The sequence below is a fragment of the Carassius carassius genome, chromosome 21, assembly GCF_963082965.1.
Source record: "Carassius carassius chromosome 21, fCarCar2.1, whole genome shotgun sequence".
NCBI classification, from domain to species: domain Eukaryota; kingdom Metazoa; phylum Chordata; class Actinopteri; order Cypriniformes; family Cyprinidae; genus Carassius; species Carassius carassius.
The window spans coordinates 31381163-31405568 of NC_081775.1; the positions used below are offsets into that span (position 1 = coordinate 31381163).

Sequence of the window (24406 nt, forward strand, 5' to 3'; positions counted from 1 at the left end):
CGCTAACCCGGTGGAGGTATGGCTGTCTTCCGTGTACATTTCTGTAGTTGTGGTTCAACGTGTCATTTTCTTTCTCCTACATGCCGCCTTCCCTGTGCGCGCTCTGTATGCCGGGCCGCACGTGACTGTGCACGCTCTTGTGCGGGCTCAAACAGGTGATTTTAATTTGGGAAATTAGAAGCTCGCGCCTGGTTCAGTGTTTCAAATACGTGCAGGAGTCATTGATTGGGGTACAACGGGAAGAGAGGTCACTGTGAGGAACTGGGACTTTTCTTTCTTTGATTATGGCGGGCTATCGGTAAGCTCACGTTGACTCTTGTTTCACAGATTCTCGTTTGAATCATTTGTCTGTTCATCTGTTTGGTATTTAATGTGGTAAATGTGTAAATGTTTGAAAGCAATTAATACTGCATGGTTTAAAAAAGAGAAACGGTTAACTAAGACTAAATGTTTAGATTGGTATAGTGTTGCTTGTAAAATGCAGAGTAAAAGACCAAGCTGTGTTGCCTGTAAAATGCATTTGACCTTTCCTGTGTTAGGAAAATAACTGATTATTTAAAACGTTTGTGTTTTCTTTTTCTTTTATTTATTTAAAGGTTTTTCACCCGTTACATCTGATCCTACTACATTGCTACATCAACTGATCAAAATAAATATTCTTCTGAGTAAAATACCAAGTCTGGTCCCTTTCAAGTGTGGGCCCCTCACAGTTAAAATACACTTGACACACACACACACACACACACCTTTCTAAAATAAAATGGCATTGTTATAACCAAAACTACAGACTTTTCACATTCTGAGTAAAAAAAAAAAATCTGTGAGAAAATCACTGGAGCTCTGTGGGAATGATTTATTAAACATGGCAAGTGTGTAAATGATTTTAATATCTGAAAGCATAACATTTAATAAACAAACATTCTGAATGACTGTGACTCCAGGTCTAAGGAGAATTAGCAAATCCAGATCACATTTGTGCTTGTAGATCTACAAGTGAACTTCAAACACACACACACACACACACAGAGACACACACACACACACACACACACACACACACACACTGGATTGAAACGACAGCAGGAGCCGGTGAAATATAATTGTTTTTTAATTGACTCAAATCCCCAGTACAGTAAAAGATCAAGACTGTAACTAAACCCTTCCTCCTAAGACAGTTTAGAAAAATACTCTGCTCGTCTGAACGAGGCAAGCAGAAGACGGCTAGATGAGTGAACTAACCAACTAACTAACCTCTCGACTGAAAACTCACTTACACTCCAGGCCACTACATCCTTAAATATTCATAGGTTATGCAAAAAAATCCATATGGTGGATATACCTAGAAAAACAAAACATCCTCATACTGTATATCAGTTTACATCCACAACAGACTCCAAACCACAAGATTACAGATTCAGAAGAGCAAACCAAACGTCTTCACGTCTACATCTACATCAGAGACTCGCAGGACTTTAACATCACGCTGTCAAACTTCTCATGAAAGAGGAACGTGTCTAAATGAACCAAACTACTAACTCAAGTCTGAAGAGGAGAATTCAACAAACCAGTCAGGAACCGACATGACAGGAGTCACAGTTCACCCGCATTAACAAGAAAGAAACAAGACATTATTTTGCAAGAAGAAAATCAAAAACTTCTTGCTATTCTTGTTTCTTTTTCTTCTTCAAATATTTGAACATTACTAAATCAAGATATGATTACCAAAAAAAGATCAAGTACACGGTTGGAAAAAAAAAAAATGTACAAATTAAGTGATTTTATGCTTAAAACAAGAAAAAAAAATCTGCCAATGGGGTCTGGAAAAATTAAACGCCTTTATTTTTTTAAATTATTATTTTACGTTTTGTTTAGTTTTTTTTGTGGTAGATATATTTTCTTGTTTTAAACTATGCATTAGTTTTTTTTTCAGATTTTTTTTTTAAGTTATTTCTCTTAAGAACTGTAAAACAAGACAAAAATACGGAGTAAAAAACTGTAGTAATAAATCGACGTAATCTGAAACATTTCCACACCATGGTTGTATGCGTACTGTATTTAATTTTTATTTACCGAAACTTCCCTTGCACTGTAGTAAAATGAGCGTGTTTCAATAACGAGAATCCAATGAAAATCACATCTGATGATAATGAGAATAACAAACAAATCAGATGAGACACATGTCCAGATGATTCACGATAATGAGAGCTGCAGGGAAATGTCACGATGCAAAAATCCTGTGGTCCAAAAAAACTTTTTCTCCTCATTCAAAATGCAAAATGTCTTATTTCTTTCTCCGGTTTTTAGAGTAAGGTCCTGATGGGTTTAGTGACTCAGTAGCTTGCAAATGCAAATAAATGCAGCGCTGCATGTCAAGTGTGCATGAACATATTTGTGTTCAAATCAAATGATATTGATGTTTCTGCTGCATAACGTTGGAAGGCGGAATAGAGGGCATCGTGATGATAATGACTCTGCGGTGGTGTGTGTGTGTGTGTTAGGAAGCCGTGGATGTGTTGGGGCTCCAGCCCATCTGATAGGCTCGTTCCAGTGTTCGCTTACAGTCCTGCATCACTGTACTGAACACAATGTGTGGATACTGCAGCACCAGTCTCTCCACCGTCTCCTCGTTCACCTGCAACAAAACAAACACACACACATTTGCTTTTCATTTGACTTCCTTTGACACGACGCACTGATTTTTCCTAAAAAGCATCAAAAATGCACAACACCCCATTTGCATTGAAGAAATGATCCATATATTAATGCAAGAGGTCTGTGAGAAAGCTGGTGTTGAGTTTAGAGCGAGAGGCTGATGAAACACAGACGCTCCACATGTTGAGTGAGATAATCCCCACACACACACACGTGCGCGCGTGTCGTGTCAAGTGTGTTACTCACATGCAGACTGAAGGTGAAGATCTCACATGACTTTACACAGAAAACACCATCTGATGCACGCACAAGCACTTGAAAAATGATTTCTGCTGTGCTTTCCAGTACAGATATCTAAACATTCATAATCAAGACACTTTTCATAATTTACTTGAGATGCTAAAGGACTTCAGATATTAAGTTAAGATCTTAGGCTTCTCAAGTAAATGGAAATTTCACTTTAGTACATTTAAGAATGTATTGGAAAATGCTAAGAACGAAAACTAGCACACACAAAGAAAAAAAAAAGAAAAACAAAACAGATAAAAAATTAAATAAACAACCAATCACAGTTTCTATTTCGCCAACTTCACATATTTTACGTGACATTCAGGAAATTCGGATACATATTTCAAGCTTAAAATCAGACACTTTTCTTATTAACTAACACTTTATAAGACACTTTATATAAAATATTTAATATAAAAAGTACTGTTCATTTTCTTTTCTTTAATTTTATAGACATTTCTCTTAACGTACAGCTCAAATCAGAAAAAAAATCAAAATGCAGGTAAAACAATTAATATGGAAAATATTAATGCAGTGCATTAAAGTAATTTTTTATGTATTTTACGTTTTTGCTTTTTTTTTGCATAAATGCATTAAAAATTCCAGTTTACTTCCTGAATATGAATAGAATCAAAGAGATAACAGATACTAAGTTTTGTTTTCTGAATTTATATTTAAAACAAGAAGAAAAAAATCTATAAACTAGTTTTCCTTTTTGTTTTAAGCAGAAACTCACTTTATTTTGACCAGTTTTTCAGAACGCAAGACTTAATATCTCAGGTAATTTTGCTACTTAATTAAATGTATCTTTATTTAAGAATGAATTTTTAATATTTTGCAGTGTACACTACAGAAAGCATCACATATTTCTCTGTAGTTGATTAGATATTTCTCTTTGACTGTAGCTTAACGTCGCTGTGATTGCAACTTATTCCGTTTGGAAAGACAAATGTTGACTTAATTAAATGTCCGATTATTGCATGTGTGTATTTATGACTCGGTCCAAAAGCAAAAATGCACTTTACGGGCTCAAGTTGTTCTGATGATTCCAGCACGCTGTGTAAATGTGTGCTGGAAATATATGATCCAGACACAAACACACACACATTCCTCGCATCCAAACACAGTATGTTGGTTAAGACTTAAAAAGGTTTCTGGAGTGGGTGAGCATCGCTGATTTACCGAAACCCTAAACCTGCCTGCAGCCCATGTACCGCGGTAAAACACAGTGACACAGCTCATATTTCTCAGAAAACCCTTGTTTTAAAACATAAAACCTCAAAAATCATAGCATAACACACACCACTAAACCCGCCTGCAGCTCTAAACAGAAGATACTAATGATCAGAAAACATTTATTTTACACTCCAGCGAGGGCTTGTGCAATGCTGACTCACACAATGATCATATAAAGTAATATAAACGTCACTTAAGCTGGATATTTTGGGTGAAATATTGAAATATATAACAGTTAAGCTCAACTCAGTTTAGGAGCTTCACATGGTCGTGAAAGACAGTTTTCATGTGCAATCCAACGATTTAAAGGCACAGATCAACTAAAATGTCTCTTTTTCTGTGCAACACAAATAGAGACCGTTTACGTCAAATGTGACCCTGGAGCACAAGACCAGTCTGAAGTGTACATTTTTCAAAATCGAGATATATATGCACTTTCCAATGCATTTTCCATTGATGTATGGTTTGTTAGGATAGGACAATATTTGGCTGAGATACAACAAAGCTGAATGCCAAACGCCAAAAACACCCTAAAAGCATAATAAAATGAATGTAATTAAGTCCAGATCATATGCACGACTCACTGTTATGATGCTTTTATGGTCCTTTTTAGGACTTACAGTCGAGGTCACCCTGCAAAAAATGATTTCTTACGTTTGTAACGAGTCTTTTATGTAATTGAAAAATCTCAAAATCCTTAAAACTAGATCACTTTACTTGAAAAGCAACACTGTATCGTTTACTGTATTACGGCTTGTTTTTGATGATTTTTGTTATACTGCATGGCAGATATTTTTTCACTTTTTGTTTATATTTTAAACTTATTTAAAAACACAATCAAGAGACAAGGAAAACAAGTCTTAGTTGCAAAACAAAAAATGTTTTCACACTAAATAACATTCACATCAATGGTCAAAATCTTTGAAAGAGATGCCAAGATTTCTACAACATCACAATAAATTAATTTCCATCTGTCATATCTACATCAAAACAATCTGGCTTGTGTTATTTTCTAATTATATATGGAAAATAATGGGAAACAGTGACTCATAAAAATGTCAAATTAAAATAAATAACTTTAAAATAAGACATTCCACATAAAAGCCTCAAAACAATTTACATTTACATTACATTAATTCATTTAGCAGATACTTTCATCCAAACGAGTTACAAATGATGACGACAGAAGCCAACAAAAGAGTTAGTGCTATAACAAATCATTTGAACTAGAGAAAGACAACAATCAAAATAAAACACTTCCTATAAACAAATACATTATAAAAATTGAGATATTTTAAATTAAAAATAATAATTTAATTAAAAAATATAAAATAAAAAAACAACAAAAATAAAATTAAACAATCAAAATAAAACACTTCCTTTAAACAAATACATTATAAAAATTGAAATAATTGTAAAAAAAAATAATAATAATTTAATTAAAAATGTAAAATTAAAATAAAACAAACAACAAAAATAAAATTAAACAATAAAAAATAAAACACTTCCTATAAACAAATACATTATAAAAATTTAGATATTTTAAATAAAAAATAATAATTTTAATTAAAAATATAAAATAAAAAAACAACAAAAATAAAATTAAACAATCAAAATAAAACTCTTCCTATAAACAAATACATTATAAAAATTGAAATAATTGTAAATAAAAAAATAATAATTTAATTAAAAATATAAAATAAAAGTAAACAATCAAAATAAAACACTTCCTATAAACAAATACATTATAAAAATTGAAATAATTGTAAATAAAAAAATAATAATTTAATTAAAAATATAAAATAAAAAAACAAACAAAAATAAAATTAAACAATCAAAATAAAACACTTCCTATAAACAAATACATTATAAAAATTGAGATAATTAAAAAAAACTTTAAAATTTAATTAAAAATGTAAAATTAAAATAAAACAAACAACAAAAATAAAATTAAACAATAAAAATAAAACACTTACTATAAACATACACATTATAAAAATGTAACAATTAAAATGACACAAAACACATACTGTGTTCAATATACAATGAAAGCAAGTTTTCCTATTTTAATAGAGTTGTATCTAAAGTAAAGTAACAAAAAAAATTTTTTTTTGATATTTTAACATATATATTACATGTAACATTACATATTTTACAGTTTAATTTCTAATTAAAATTAAAATATATATATATATATATATATTTTTGCAGTGCACTATGATACGAACGAGATTCTCCAGACATTCTCCTGAAGTGTTTAATGGAAGAATCCTCATCGTACAGGTTCAGGCCGACACAAGAATGAGTCAACAATCACTTTTGACTCCGAACAAGAGCTCAAACTGTTTCTGAAGAGGAAAACTCTTCTACTGGAGGCTCTGAGGGACAACGAGGGTTTGTTAAACTGCTCGTACTTCTCTTTGATAAAAGAAACAAGCTTTCTCTCGTTCTTCTCTCGCTCCGCGGCGTCACATCAAAGTCTGGTCCAGATCTGGAGGTCTGAGGGGGGCATAATGAACTGATTTGATGATTTGGGCTGCTGTGGATCAATAGCGTTCTTTCAGTCGTCTCTCGTTGAGCCCGAGGCCACGACAGAGCGATCTGTGATGTGTGTCTGCAGCTCACAGCCAAATGAATGGAAATGCCACAAATTCCACTCAGTCGCTAACTTTTAGTGTGGGTTTGAAATGGAAAAGCATCACATGAAAGGGAATCTATATGTCTGTTATAATTGACTTTGGCTTTTAGGAAGCAAATGCAGAGAAGGACGGGTTATCCGTCCCATCTACAGCTTCCCAATGAGATTATAAAAACAGAGAATTAGCTGGATGGTAAAGTGATTTGGGCAGAAATTTAATTTGTCATGGGTTTGTGGCTTTGTAAATGGAAATGACCCGAAACACAAGAGTGTTCTCTTATTCAACACAACGTCACACTCCATCACGATTAGATATCACTAATGACAAAGTCACACTGAAATATACGAGATGACGTACATCTGAATCATGAGACATGGAATATATAAACAGAATAAACATCTATAGTTACAGTGCTTTCTTTTGATGTGTGTCATGTTTTAAAATAAAAAAATATAAAAAATAAACACTTATTCAAAAATTTATTGAATCATAAAATGTTTAAACTAAAATTATTTAAAAATAAAAACAAATAAAAATAAAATATTTAATGAAAATAATTAATTAAAATAAATATTTTAAATATAAAAATAAAAGACTTAAGCAAAAAATATAACATTAGAAAACTTATAAAAAATGTATTTAAAATTCAGATGATTTTGAAATAATAATAAAACACGTAATACAATTTGCATAAAATAATTTAAAAAGTTGAATAATACATGACAAATTAAAATATAAATATAATAAATATATAAATATAAAATGCTAAATAAAACACACACACACAAAAAAAATTATATTAAACACAAACACTTTATTTTTTAAATTAAATCAAACAAAATAAAAATGTACTCAAATTAAATAATTAAAAAGTGAAAACAAAAATGTATTTTAAAAACCAAAACACTTCATCAAAATGTAAAATGAATAAATTAAATATTAAATAAAGTCATAAATTAAAATAAAATAACAAAAAGAAAAGCTTAAAAATCATAAGAACGTAAAATAATTAAAATAAGTAACTTAATAAAACCGATCAAATTAAAATAGCTACTAACAATGGATCAAACTGTAAAAAAATAAAAACATTTTAAAAATAAAATACAGAAGTAAAATGCTAATTATTCAGGGCTTCAGCTGAGAAAAGGTTAGTGAATGGGTGATCTAAGAGATGATGCAGACGTGAGGAGTATGAAGGTGAGACGCTGTCAGCCGAACACAGGTCTGTTTATCTGGTGACCCCGTGACCCCGAGGAGCATCTGCTACACACTCACCTTGTCACAGCGCATCAGACCCAGGTACCGCAGAGACTTGCTGCTCCTGGCGATCTGAGTGGCTCCCTGATCAGTGATCTCCTTACACCAGCCGGCGTCCACCGTCTCAATGGTGCTGCTGTACTGACCGATGGAGATCAGAGCTGGACACAGAGAGAGAGAGAGAGAGAGAGAGAGAGAGAGAGAGATGCCATCAACAACCACTCAGTCACTCTCTAAAACATCAGGACCAACCTTCATTCATCTCTGGACTAACTCCAGTCGGATCTGTTGCCATGACAACTTCAAATAATAAATAAAGAAATAAGAAAATGCATTTAAATACATATTATATACAGTCAAGCAAAAAATGATGAATTATTTGACCAAAACTCTGATAATGTGATATATGTTGAAGGTATCTGAACAAACTTGGGTTTGACTGTATACACACACACACACACACACACACTCAGAGACAGAAATATTTTCAGAAATGTCCATAAAATTAATAGACAATATCCATCCAAAAAATTACCTGTATTTACACACACACTCGCATGCACGCACGCACGCACACACACACACACACACACACACACACACACACACACACACACACACACACACACACACACACACACACACACACACTCAGAGACAGAAATATTTTCAGAAATGTCCATAAAATTAATAGACAATATCCATCCAAAAAATTACCTGTATTTACACACACACACTCGCATGCACGCACGCACGCACACACACACACACACACACACACACACACACACACACAGAGACAGAAATTACCTGTATTAAAAAAATTACCTGTATTTACACACACACACACACACACACACACTCGCACGCACACAAACACACACACACACACGCACACACACACACACACACAGAGATACATATATAGTCTTCTGATTTGTTATGTTTAAATATGCACTAATTTGCATTTATTAAAAGAGCAGAAACTCCAGTTTGATTTTTATCACTCGTCGACGGACAGAAAACAAACACTTTTTTTTGGTCAAATATGGTACACCATGTTTTTATGAGAAAATTGTTGTATAAATCAGTGTGAATACATATAGAGAGGAAAAAACTGTAAAGTTTGGTGCATGTAAAATAAAAAAACTCAAAGCATGGATTGTAATTGAAATCTACAGATGCAAATACATAAAGTGCAATAAAATAATATTGTATATATATTGAATATTTTCTTTGCATTAGTCTGAAAGAAGAGACAATATTGACTAAAATTGACCATGGTTTTGCCCGTAGTGTATTGCTTCAATGCTGTGTCTGTATTTACTTCCGATCACGTTCACTTTTCATAATTAAGGAGCGTCTGGAGTTACGTGAGGTCAGCCAGAGGTCAAACTCCTGCTCTGATCACATTACTGTCCTCCTGTTCAGACGCAGGATTCAATTAGACCTCGAGCGCAGCGCTTTATCAATACACTAACAACATCAGCAGCAGAAGCAGCCTCCAGCACACGCTTCTGAAGGATTCCAGAACACCATTCTGCTTCCTGTTTGATTCCATTAAAATTCAGGAAGTGAGGTAGAATTTCAAACACATTCGAATAAAACACTATCTTAGAGTAGCGTTAAATAATAAATATTTATTTTTCTAGAGTGCATCCAAAAAATTTAAATACAATTCTTACAATTAAAATCCATGAAAATTGTACTTTACTGTAATGCAGGGATTCCCAAAGTGTGGTGCGCGCACCCCCAGGGGTATTATAGCATAAATATTATGATATCTAATCGATTACATTCATTTACATAAATAAATAATTATACTCCCCATATAAATAAAACACCTGATGCTGTCGGGAGCTAGATTCAGCTCGAAAGGAGTAGCAGCACAACCCTTACGAAAAATAACCATGGTTTTATTATAGTAAAACTGTAGTAACCCATGTTTTTTTGGCGTGTTGACTACCATTTGTATAACCACAGATTTACTACAAATACCATGGTTAAACCATGGTTAATATAGCAAAACCATGGTTAATTTGTGGTTACCATGGTTTAACTATAGTAACCATGGTTTTTTGGTTTTATTTGTAGTAAAACCATGGTTAATTTTCGTAAGGGAATGAAGTTGCAATTGTTATACTTTCCGCATGAGCAATCCAGACGCGGACACGGCCAGCGCGGACTTCTTACATTTATTCTTCCGAAAGCGCACGCTGATGTCCGCTCTGCAACAAACATGTGAACAAACAGTTGCCCAGAATTACTTCACATCTGACTGTCTTTACATTCTTTTATTGACGGATTGCACAGGTTCGAGTAGCAATGGGCTTCTTCACACTGCCTCCACATGTGCAATTGTGCTTTTGAAGCCTACTGACCACGTGCACCTGTCCGCAAGGTCATAAAAAATGGGAGGCACGCGTTCGTCCTCTCAGAGCCTCTGCACACACTCTCCCATGACGATGTTTACGTCACGCTAGTCTAGCGGTCCATAACGGTCTCCCCGCGGACGCGGAAAGTTTAACATAGGCTTAAGATGCAGTCTGTAAGACGCGCACGGGAGCATGACTTTGACACGCGACATTGCAGAAAATGTGCGTTCACAAATGTAGCCTATGTTGATCCAAATATGGAAAGCACTTTCGAATTTAATAATATTAGAGATGTTTTTCATTAAGAAAGATTGCTACGTGGTATATGGTGTCTCTATTTGCCTGAACTTCTTCAAGTAAGTTGCGGGGCAAACCGAAAATCCAGTACTCTCCTTCCCTATGTGTTCATTCACTGGCATTTTCCACATTTCGTTTTTTTCTCCCTTAAAAACAAATTTGTCCATTCTGATGCTCAATTTTACCGAACTAATGGCTGTTGATGACTATTTGATTTGAATTCCGCCAAAAGTGCTTGTGTTCAAATTTAATAATTTAACGTAAAACACATTAATTGTAAAACTGAAAAAAAAAAAAAATGAATTGTGTTCAGCATGTTGGTCCGCATTTGAATTCGTGACGGGCGACGGGTTGAGATGCTGCTGCTGCTAGCTCCATGGTCATTTAATAGGCCTAGCCTATTGCAGCAATGTTTCTTTTTTGTGCTTTCTGTTACTGAGCCTGTGTCGGTCACTCGTCCTCTTAAAAGTAGAAGCTTGTGCGTAGCTTTGTTGCATTATATTGAAACTTTGTTGATGTTTTTATTGTCATGCGTGTTCTGGTTAGCCTATTTGCGCATGATTAAACATGACTCTTTATATGGCGATAAAAGAAAGCTTTGTTGCGTTTTTTTTTTTTAAAGTGGGGATTGGGGGTGCGCCAACCTGGTTGTGACATAGAAGGGGGTGCGCAGGAAAAAAAGTTTGGGAAACGCTGCTGTAATGTACTGCATCAATATTTTCTGTATTTATTTTTTTTTGCAGGCGTTTTATCTGTATTTTGCAGTGCATGGGATTGGGTTTCAGAGTTATCCATAAAATTAGAAGAAGAAAAATTTCCCATCAGAAAATTACCAGCTTTTATATTTGATTTGATTTATTTATTTAATTTTAAAGTGTACTTGTATTTTTCCTTGTTTTTCTTTACAAATATATAAATAAAAATTTTAATTAACATTTACTTTAGATTTTTTTATGATTTTAAGTCTGAAAAATATATCAAAATTTCCTGAAATATTGCCCATCCCAAAAAATACCTATTGTTTTTTTTCAATGTTTTTTTACAGCACATTTAAATATTTTTGTCTTGTTTTCCAGAATAAATGTAAAAAAATCTTAAATTAACATTTACTTTAGAAGGAAAAATGTATGATTTTAAGTCTGAAAAATATATCCCAATTTCCTGATATTTTCAGAATTGTCCATAAAATTAATATACAATGTCATACAATGTGTTTGTTTTTGTCTTTTTTCAAAGCACATTTAAATATTTTGATATTTTTCTCCAGAATAAATGGTGTAAATGTTCTTAAATTAACATTTACTTATTACTGACTGTATCAAAATGTCCTGAAAGATGTATTAAAATTAAGTGAGTTTATGCTTAAAACAAGAACATATTCCCGATGGTGGAGTAAGGAAAAGTAGTTTTCTTTTAGCTCATTAGCAGATAATTGTTCTTGTTTAAAGTATAAACTCACTTCATTTTGAACAACACCTAATATCTTCAGTCATTTTGCGTCTCCAGAAAATGCATCTTGATTTAAGGATGTGTAGATATTTGTACTGGAAAACAAGACTAACATACTGAGGAAGAAGATCATTTTGGTTTTAGCTCAGTGTTTTCACTACATACAGTATCAACACAAAACCCCAGGAACACAGAAGAGCTTGTGTCTGCTCCCATTACGCTTTTGCTTTAAATGGATTAACCCTCGTAATCCTGCTCGTGTTTGATGGATGAAGACATCCTCCCTCTCAGGATCTCATGAATGAATTGGATGTGGATGTGCATATATTGATCAAGAGCCGATGATGCTGTTTCCTACCATATAATAATATGAGTCAAATAATCATCATTCAGCCTGATGCATGAAAATCACAACAAACTAATACATATACTGGCCTGATTTAAAGAGATATTCCAGCTAAAATCTGTTCTGTCATCATTTGTTCAGCCTCGTGATGCTTGTTTAGAGTTTAACAACAATCACAACATTTTTCTTATCTGCTTTCGGATACGACATCGTACAGTTACTTGATAAGACCGTTATGACCATCTTTTTTTTCCACAGTTATCACTGAACAACTATGTCGTGTTAAACTAAAATAATTATTACATTTTCTAAAATAATATTTATCATGCAAGCATGACAAACGTTTGGTGATCATTTGAACACGACTGAATCAATTCAATGCGCACATTTTCATTACACAGAACTCTTTAAGCGAGTCAGTAACTTCACTAAACAGATGTGTGTGTGCCGCACAAACCGGCAAAAGGTAAAAATGCAAACATGTAGGACAAGTAGAAAATGTATCCGAATCGAAGCGGATTATTAATCTACTCTTGAGAGAGAACTGGTTTGGTTTTGAGAGACTGAGACGCGCAGCGTGGTTGTTTGATTGGTGAGTGCGCTGTGCTTAATCCATTCATTCGTATCATATTGTAGCCTAAGGTTTTAAATCATTGCAAATTTAAACATACAAATAATAGAACGTGTATGATGTATTATTATAGGTGATATTACTCTTGCAAAGCTCTGATTTCTGAGAGATGCACGGAGAAACAACAGCAATGCGGTGTTTGATTTGAGCTCTTTACATTCATTAACTTCACACTCGTGACTTTAGAGGTCTGTGTATAATATTGCGCTGATCCCCTGACTCAACTGTTATCTAGCAAACTCCAGACTGTGCTAATTTCAGGCGAGTATTCAGGCAGAATTATTCCTGGTCCGTTATTTGTTTTTGAAGCCATTATCCGTGCCATTCTGGCTTCGGACACACTCCTAATTATTGCATTACATATTTTAATTTTACATGCAACAAAGATAAGGTCTTAGAAAGTAAAAGCTACACGCAATATTGTAAGCCTAAAATTCACGTCGTACTTGCAAACTCTGTGCATGCTTTATGGTTATGCATGCTAAAGTAGTCGATTGTTTCCAACAGCACCAACTAGTGGATGAAGTAATCGATCACTCGACTAATTTGTTTACGGTCACTTTTGATCAATTTAATGCACACACACACACACACACACACACACACACACACACACACACACACACAAAACCTTCACTGAGACACACACACACACACACACACACAGAGACCTGATGATCAGCATTTATACACTGTTTTATATTTACTGTACGGTGCATTTACTGCAGAACAGACACTTGCATACAGTACAGTTACACCAGTGTCCTAAAAATGACATTAATAATCATCTGTGCTGCTGAATCATTGCATTAACAGCACTGAAAACACAATGTTCACACACAGTGTTATCTGTATGCACCAAGGGATTGATTTAGGAGATTAACTCACATAAAATATGCATATGTGCCAGCAATTAAAGAAAACACTTGATCAGCTAAAAGTGTCTGAATCATTTTTGATCCTAAATTTATATCAGAAGAATATGTGGTGCACCCAATTAGTAAAAAAATTATCAAAAATTATATCTGGTGTCTAAATAATTTTGGGTTTAACATTGTTATTAAAATTAAATTCCATAAGACATTTTTGAATAAATAATAATACCCTTTCCATTGTTTTCTAGACTGTGAATTAAACTGTTTATGTGGTCAGGGGTGTGATGACGTCTGTCCCACAGCTCTAATTGAGCTCCACTGCACAGACGTCTCATGAAGAACGACTCTCAGAGGTCAAGGGGTCATGAGGTCACGCCTCCCAGCTGTTCAGGTCTGTCCTTAAAGCACAGCTCCTGACAGGAGCAGATCAGAGCCGCCGGAGCCTTTCACTCCAGTTTACTCAACCTCCACACACACACACACACACACTCTGCTGATCACACACACACACACACATGCTGATCACACACACACACACACACACACACACACACACAAACACACACACACACTTGCTGATCTCACACACACACACACAAACACACACTTGCTGATCACACACACACACACAAACTTGCTGATCACACACACCCCCACACACAAACACACACTTGCTGATCACACACACACACACACACACACACACACACACGGTGTGCACAAGGGATGCACCGAAATGAAAATTCTCGGCCAAAGCTGAACAAATGAAGTAAAAGTGACATTCAGCCAAGTATGGTGACCCATACTCAGAATTTGTGCTCTGCATTTAACCCATCCGAAATGCACACACACAGAGCAGTGAACACACACACACACACTGTGAGCACACACCCGGAGTAGTGGGCAGCCATTTATGCTGCGGCGCCCGGGGAGCAGTTGGGGGTTCGATGCCTTGCTCAAGGGCACCTAAGTCGTGGTATTGAAGGTGGAGAGAGAACTGTACATGCACTCCCCCCACCCACAATTCCTGCCGGCCCGGGACTCGAACTCACAACCTTTCGATTGGGAGTCCGACTCTCTAACCATTAGGCCACGACTTCCCAAATGAAGCAATGGGCCGAATACCGAACACAGTTTTCCCCATGTATGCCCTTTTAAGCCATTTTTTTCAACATTGCATCAATTAAATAGCCAAAATGTGCTTTTTACTGTTTTGTCCTGCTTTTCAAAGAAAAAAACTCAATTACAAAACAACGATTTAAAAATATTTACTTAACACTGAACATTGTTTTTTTACATCCTGACAGACACACCAACAAAGCACAATTTAACTTAAAATGAACAAGTTAATAAAATACTATTTTCTGGCCTTTTTTAGAGAATCAGGCATGTATTCTTTACTGTACAAATAAATGACAAATAAACGTCTTTTAAAACATTAGAATATATTACAGATACCAGTTTGAACACTATGTGAGAATGTTATCATAAACGTATTAAAAGAGCTGTTGTAGGGTAATTATTATTTTCATTGTTATTGTCTTTTTTATTTTATTTTTACGGTAAGATTACAATACTATCATTTATGAATAGGGATGTAACGATTACCGGTTTGACGATAAATCATGATAAAATTCCCTGTCTTCAGAAACTATTAGAATGCATTTTGTTTTCATCTTTGCTCCATGTTATAGCCTACTTACAGAAAGTTTTCTTAATCGCGATGCTGTTTTGTCCACGTAGGTTACGGGAAACAGCTCTAATTCTGCTTTTCCAAAAGCGCCACCTGCTGTCAGCGAATGGATTTACCGAGACTTATATTTATATTCATTTATATTCAGTCTGTGTGCAGCTTCTGTCTGGCCAAAAACTGACTCAATTTACATGCCCTGCTGTACATTTTGACCGGCTGATGAAAAACAAGCTTATGTGGATTCTACACATTTAAACAATTCAGATAAGTTATCTAGAATTATTTATGGAGCAGATAAAATACATTTAATCATTTATGAATCAATTGTCATTTTGACGTTTCTTTATTTAAAGGCTGAAATGTGAGGTTTAACCTTTTTATTAAACTTTTTCGAAGCTTAATTTGAAAATTTACATTAGATATCTTAACTTAAGTTGTCATTTAAAATCCGGACATTATTGGTAATGTTATTGTTTTAGTGATTTAGTGATAAAAAGTCATTTTATTTGTTGTTTGTTGGTTTTTAAATATAAAACTTAGTAAAGTGATGTTGGTTACATCTCCAGCACATTCTAACAATCCCGTAATGATACTGTTTTTTTTCTTATTCATTGGTTGTAATTAATAAAATTATAATAATAACAATTATAATAATTCATCATTTAATCATTTTTAAGATCCTTTTCTACAGAAATATTAGGAAAATGTGTGCATGCATAAAATATAGCATAAACAATGTACACTATATATATATATATATATAAATATATATTATAAATAATATTATATATCACATATAAAAATGTATGATTAAATATATAAATCATATCAAATCATGCAAAATATTGTTTCAAACAAGTGTGGAAATAAGTTACATTTGGACACTATGCTCAAAGAAGAGTTCAGCTGAGCTACTGATGAATCAAATAACAGAAGATGAAGAGAGAGAAAGATGCATGAGAAAACATCCTCAGACTCTTCATCTGAAGATCAAACATCAACTCCAGCTGATGAGAATGTCACTCATGAGCTCAACATTCATCTTAAATATCCATATGACTGGATAAATACACTCAAAGATGATTATAACAAATCTGACTCGTCCCACACTAATATTCTGGGAGATGACTGAAGCCGCTCAACGGTCAGTTCTTACAGACTGGATAATCATTTTCTTAAATTGCTGCCTGCTCCCATGATGAGGTTGAAAACTCATAATTAAACTTATAATTCCCAGCCAGTTTTCATTTGACAGTCCGAGCTTTGGACAAACGTGAAAGCGAGCTGATACTGCTGATTTAATAACAGCTTACTATTCCTCATAACAGCGCTGATGAGAGAGAGACACGAAGTGCAGATGGAAAAATAACCACAAACTGACAACTGTGAGCATTGGAAGAAAACGGGCTGAAAGTAAATATTTACTTTCAAAAGTTTGTACATTCATCTCTGAACACTTTTAACGGTTTCATCCGACGAGATGCTGCTTTAGACGTCTGCTTCAGTGGATGTGTGGTTTAATATCTGCAGCGAGTCAGTTATTCACTGTCATTTCAGAGGATTTGATTATTGTGTGGAGCGCTTGACATTCACTCACTGTAATCAAACTGATACACACCAGGTTACATTGCTGAACACAGCTCGCGCACGCACTCGAGCACTCGCGCACACACACACACACTCAATCACACACACACACTCAATCACACACACACACACACACACACACACACTCAATCACACACACACACTCTCTCTCACACTCACTCACTCACTCACTCACTCAATCACACACACACACACACACACACACACACACACACACACACACACACACTCAATCACACACACACACACACACACACACACACACACTCTCTCTCACACTCACTCACTCACTCACTCAATCACACACACACACACACACCACACACACACACACACACACACACACACACACACACACACTCTCTCTCACACTCACTCACTCACTCAATCACACACACACACACACACACACACACACACACACACACACACACACACCACACACACACAGACACAGACACTCTCTCTCACACTCACTCACTCACTCAATCACACACACACACACACACACACACACACATATACACACTCTCTCACACACACACACACTCACTCAATCACACACACACACACACACACACGCACACACACACACACACGCACACTCTCTCACACACACTCACTCAATCACACACACACACACACACACACACACACACACACACACACACACTCTCTCTCACACTCACTCACTCACTCACTCAATCACACACACACACACACCACACACACACACACACACACACACACACACACACTCTCTCTCACACTCACTCACTCACTCAATCACACACACACACACACACACACACACACACACACACACACACACACACACACCACACACACACAGACACAGACACTCTCTCTCACACTCACTCACTCACTCAATCACACACACACACACACACACACACACACACACACACACACACACACACACACATATACACACTCTCTCACACACACACACACTCACTCAATCACACACACACACACACACACACGCACACACACGCACACACACACACACACGCACACTCTCTCACACACACTCACTCAATCACACACACACACACACACACACACACACACTCTCTCTCACACATACACTCAATCACACACACTCTCTCACACACACTCAATCACACACACACACACACACACACACACACACAATCACACACACACACTCTCTCACACACACTCACTCAATCACACAAAGTGTAATTTATTTCTGTGATGCTCCGCTGTATTTTCAGCATCATTCCTCCAGTCTTCAGTGTCACATGATCTTCAGAAAACATGAAAATATGATGATTTACTGCTCGATAAACATTTCTGATTATTATCAATGTTGAACACAGTTCAGCTGCGCACTATTTTTGTGGAAACTTTATTTTTTCAGGATTCACAGATGAACAGAAAGATCAAAAGAAAAGCATTTATTTGAAATTGAAAGTGTTTGATGACACTTTTGATCAATTTAATGCATCATTGAAGAATAAAAGTATACATTTATTTCCTCAATGACCCTACACTTTTGAATTCTAGTGTACATTTATAATATGTAAACATATTTTTTAAACACTGCATGTGAGTGTAATCTACATTTGTCACCTACAATGTTTGATCAAATAATGAATCAGAAAGACAAAAAAATAAATAAAAAAATCTCTATTTTGACATTTATAATGCAGCACAAAACTGGATGCAATTCATGCAATGTAACGAGCTTATTTGACAAGCATGTTACTGTTTGTAATGTTTAGTATGGAATAATCCTTGTTTAAAAAAAATCAGCACACACTGCATTTGTCAAAAAGACCAGCTCTGACATCTCCTCAGAAACCTTACATTTGATCAAAATCTTTGCATTGAATTGTGCACTATTTCTTGCAGTTTTACATACTGCTATATATATTATCGTCCAAATGTTCTTCAGTTCCACTAATAATCTAAACTTTAAAATTATTTAGTCTTATTCTTCTGAGAAAATCTCTTTTTTTTTTTTCAAAATGTATTTCTATATAACTGTTTATTTATTTATTCTTTACATACTTTTATAGATTATTACCATTGAAGAATATTTTAACGATCTAAAGAACCATTTTCCATCACAAAGATCCTTTTGTTCGATTAAAGGTTCTTCATGGAGTGAACAGTGGAGTCTGATTCATGACAAAATGACTCTTAACTGATTCCTGGTAATGATTCAGTCAAAAAGACTCTTGAACAGTCTTAAACTCACAGTCTTAATCAATCAAATGACTGCAGAGCGAACAGTGGAGTCTGATTCATGAACTGATTGGTTGCAATGAATCAGTCAAAAAGATCCATAAACTCATAGTTTGAATCAAACTAATGACTACAGAGCAAACAGTGGAATCTGATTCATAAACAAATGACTCTCTAACTGATTCCTAGTAATGATTACGTCAAAATGACTCTTGAACAGTCTTAAACTCACAGTCTGAATCAATCAGATGACTGCAGAGCGAACAGTGGAGTCTGATTCATGACAAAATGACTCTTTAACTGATTCCTGGTAATGATTCAGTCAAAAAGACTCTTGAACAGTCTTAAACTCACAGTCTGAATCAATCAAATGACTGCAGAGCGAACAGTGGAGTCTGATTCATGAACTGATTCGTTGCAATGAATCAGTCAAAAAGATCCATAAACTCATAGTTTGAATCAAACTAATGACTACAGAGCAAACAGTGGAATCTGATTCATAAACAAATGACTCTCTAACTGATTCCTGGTAATGATTACGTCAAAATGACTCTTGAACAGTCTTAAACTCACAGTCTGAATCAATCAAATGACTGCAGAGCGAACAGTGGAGTCTGATTCATGACAAAATTACTCTTTAACTGATTCCTGGTAATGATTCAGTCAAAAAGACTCTTGAACAGTCTTAAACTCACAGTCTGAATCAATCAAATGACTGCTGAGCAAACAGTGGAGTCTGATTCATTAACTGATTCGTTGCAATGAATCAGTCAAAAAGATCCATAAACTCATAGTTTGCATCCAACTAATGACTACAGAGCAAACAGTGGAATCTGATTCATAAACAAATGACTCTGTAACTGATTCCTGGTAATGATTAAGTCAAAATGACTCTTGAACAGTCTTAAACTCACAGTCTGAATCAATCAAATGACTGCAGAGCGAACAGTGGAGTCTGATTCATGACAAAATGACTCTTTAACTGATTCCTGGTAATGATTCAGTCAAAAAGACTCTTGAACAGTCTTAAACTCACAGTCTGAATCAATCAAATGACTGCAGAGCAAACAGTGGAGTCTGATTCATGAACTGATTCGTTGCAATGAATCAGTCAAAAAGATCCATAAACTCATAGTTTGAATCAAACTAATGACTACAGAGCAAACAGTGGAATCTGATTCATAAACAAATGACTCTCTAACTGATTCCTGGTAATGATTAAGTCAAAATGACTCTTGAACAGTCTTAAACTCACAGTCTGAATCAATCAAATGACTGCAGAGCGAACAGTGGAGTCTGATTCATGAACTGATTCGTTGCAATGAATCAGTCAAAAAGATCCATAAACTCATAGTTTGAATCAAACTAATGACTACAGAGCAAACAGTGGAATCTGATTCATAAACAAATGACTCTCTAACTGATTCCTGGTAATGATTAAGTCAAAATGACTCTTGAACAGTCTTAAACTCACAGTCTGAATCAATCAAATGACTGCAGAGTGAACAGTGGAGTCTGATTCATGAACTGATTCATTGCAATGAATCAGTCAAAAAGATCCATAAACTCATAGTTTGAATCAAGCTAATGACTACAGAGCAAACAGTGGAATCTGATTCATAAACAAATGGCTCTGTAACTGATTCCTGGTAATGATTCAGTCAAAAAGACTCACAAACTCTTGAATAAAATGACTCTAAACTCTTAAAAAGTTCCCAAAAGTGTGATTCCACAAAAGAACATTTTCCTATAAATAACCTACAATTGAAGTGTTTCATGGAAGTTAAAGGTTCTTCATGGAGCCATCAATGCTAATAAACAACCTTCATTTTTACAAGTTTAAAAGCTATTGGTCTCCAGAATAAATGTCAGCACAGGATCAAAAACAGAGCTCATTAAAGCATTTAATGGGGTCTTAACATATCCAATGGAAATGATAAAGAAGTGAAGTTCTGTTGAGTGCCAGCAGGAATCGTTCGTATCACACTAATTAACATGTGTACATTACGAGCCTGGGGATCCATATGATCTCGCACAGCAACTCAGTCTTAGTCAAAACGCAGCGAGAAAAGCCATTTCTAGACCGGCGTGTTAATGAAGCGCTATTACCACTCCACTGACGCATTTAACACGACGAATGAGGGTCATTTACGAGTCGCCTTGTCTCACGCGTTGCCTTTTATCACGAGACTCGCTCTACAAGCTGACAGAGCGAAAGAAGCAGCATCAAACTTCAGAGACAGAGTCTAATAAACGAGTGAGTAAACTAAAAGCTAATTAGGGTTTCACACACACAGCAGGGGTTTCCTTCAGGTCCAGTAGGTTCGGTCCAGTTCTGCAGGAGTTGGTCAGCTCTTGAGACGATCTCAGACGGCGTGACTAAAGGAGGAGAGGAGCTGGATTAGAGAGATGAATGCAGCCGGCGCAAAACCTCAAAAGAAGCTCCTGGAAATCATAATGAGACTCTGACCCAGATTACACGGCCGGGCTTAAAGCTACAGCGGCACTTTGAGCATTTACAACAAAGAGCCTCTCAACACGCTTAAAACATCCCAAGAGAGCGATCCTCGCAAACCTCAGACAACCTCAACCTCATCCAACAAACTTCATATTATTCATGAACTAACGCGCATAAAATCTTGAAGAAAAAGCGTCATTTAAAACTACCCAAGTATACAAATTCATTTTTTACATTAGAAATGAATACTTCTATTCAACAAGGCCACATTAAATTGCTTGAATGTAACAGTAAAGTAACTTTTTAATGACAAAACTTTTTAAATTAGAAAGTAATACTTTGATTCATATCAAGGCTACGTTAAATTGCTCAAAAGTGACGGTAAAAACGTTTTTAATGTTAAAATAGATTGCCATAAATTAGACATCATTTCTTAACATTAGAAATGAATAGTTTTATTCATCAAGGATGCATTAAATTGATCCGAAGTGCAAGTAAAGACATTTATACTGTGATTAAAGATTTCTATTTCAAGTAGATGCTTTTCTTCCGAACTGATGATAATCAGAAATGTTTCTTGAGCAGTAAATCAATCAATATTTTCATGATTTCTGAAGATCATGTGACACTGAAGACTGGAGGAATGATGCTGAAAATACAGCGGAGCATCACAGAAATAAATTACACTCTAACAGATATTAACATTGAAAACAGCGGTTTTAAAATGCAAAAATATATCATATTTTTTGCAGTGTTTTTGATCAATAAATGCACCAAGAGATTTGTTTCTAAAACAGGAGAATCATGATGCTCTTGTGGAGTTTAAAAGAGCTGCGAAACATCTGCTTCAGTGCTCCACAGATGAAAAAAACGACGACAGCATGTTTGTTTTTGGATGAACTCTCTCTTTAAAGTTTATCTGATAAAGAGACATGCACTGTATCACGTCTTAGAGAGTCTATATCTGTGAGATTCACTGGAAGATAAAGAAAACAATCATTCAGATATTAGATACAGATACATCCTCGTCTGGAAGAGAGACGTCTTTGCGTGAGAAGACACGAGACAGAAGACACTGTTTGCTCGGGATTCAGTCCAGACGAGAGAAAACAGATCCAGCTCACACTCATCCTCACATCTTTATCTCATTTTCCTGCCAGTTTTCCTTCCCCTTTTCTCCTCATCAGCGCCTGAATATTGAGTTACAGGATCTCTGATGATTATTGGCAGAAGTCAAACAAACTGATGCTGATTAAAATGATGTTTGTAGATAAAAACATGATGAGATGAGATCAGGAATGACAACTGGGTTAAACGCTCGTGGAAATGAAGAATTAAACAACATTAAACTAAACTGAATGAATTAGAGGCAACACTAAAGGTTACGAAAAAAGTCTGAAGCAGGTAATGAAAAATAATATCTGATATCTGTCCAGTTCAGTTCAGGATCCTGACCGGACAAAATACAATATATATATATATATATATTAATCTCACAGACATACTTTTTAGTCCTAGTATAACCAAATGAAGCTCTAACGCACACTTATGTTTGTATTCATATAATTTTTTTCTCACAGAGGATGATGGTAAATGTATTTTTTTGCCCTTTTTTTAATCACTATGCTTCATCAACAGAACAAAAAACGTGTACACAAAAATAAATCATACAAACAACATTCACAATTAAAACTTAAAACAATTATTTTACATTTACTCAACATCGTGACTTTACATTTTCTGTAGAACATAAAAGATTTAGACATTTCAATTACATTTCTATGGCTCTATCTATGTACAGTACAGACCAAAAGTTTGGAAACATTACTATTTTTAATGTTTTTGAAAGAAGTTTCTTCTGCTCATCAAGCCTGCATTTATTTGATCAAAAATACAGAAAAAAATGTAATATTGTGATATATTATTACAATTTAAAATAATTGTTTTTAAATTTATTATACTTTAAATGATCATTTATTTCTGTGATGCAAAGCTGAATTTTTAGGATCATTATCACATGATATCACATATTTTAAAGTATATTAAAATAGAAAACTATTATTTTAAGTTGTAATAATATATCACAATATTACATTTTTTCTGTATTTTTGATCAAATAAATGCAGGCTTGATGAGCAGAAGAAACTTCTTTCAAAAACATTAAAAATAGTAATGTTTCCAAACTTTTGGTCTGTACTGTATATCTATAAATTAATAGTTTTTATTTTATTTTATTTATTAATTTACATGGTTATAATTATTAATAATTTGAAATAAATGTAATTAAAATTAAAAAAAAAATTTTAATTAAAAATTACTACGGTTATTCATCAAGGATGCATCAAGTTGATCAAAAGTGACAGG

At 34.8% G+C, this 24406-nt stretch overlaps 1 protein-coding gene across 1 annotated transcript in view; it reads right to left on the reverse strand.

Annotated features, from left to right (window-relative positions):
* Positions 1 to 2047: 2047 nt before the first annotated feature.
* fbxl17 (F-box and leucine-rich repeat protein 17) overlaps positions 2048 to 24406 on the reverse strand; it is a 192951-nt gene continuing 170592 nt past the window's right edge. The window contains exons 9-10 of the mRNA XM_059504312.1: positions 8091 to 8233; positions 2048 to 2632 (exon numbers count right to left, since the gene is read on the reverse strand). Of these exons, the coding sequence (XP_059360295.1) occupies positions 2495 to 2632; positions 8091 to 8233 (281 nt within the window). The 3' untranslated portion in view covers positions 2048 to 2494. The remainder of the gene's footprint in view (positions 2633 to 8090; positions 8234 to 24406) is intronic.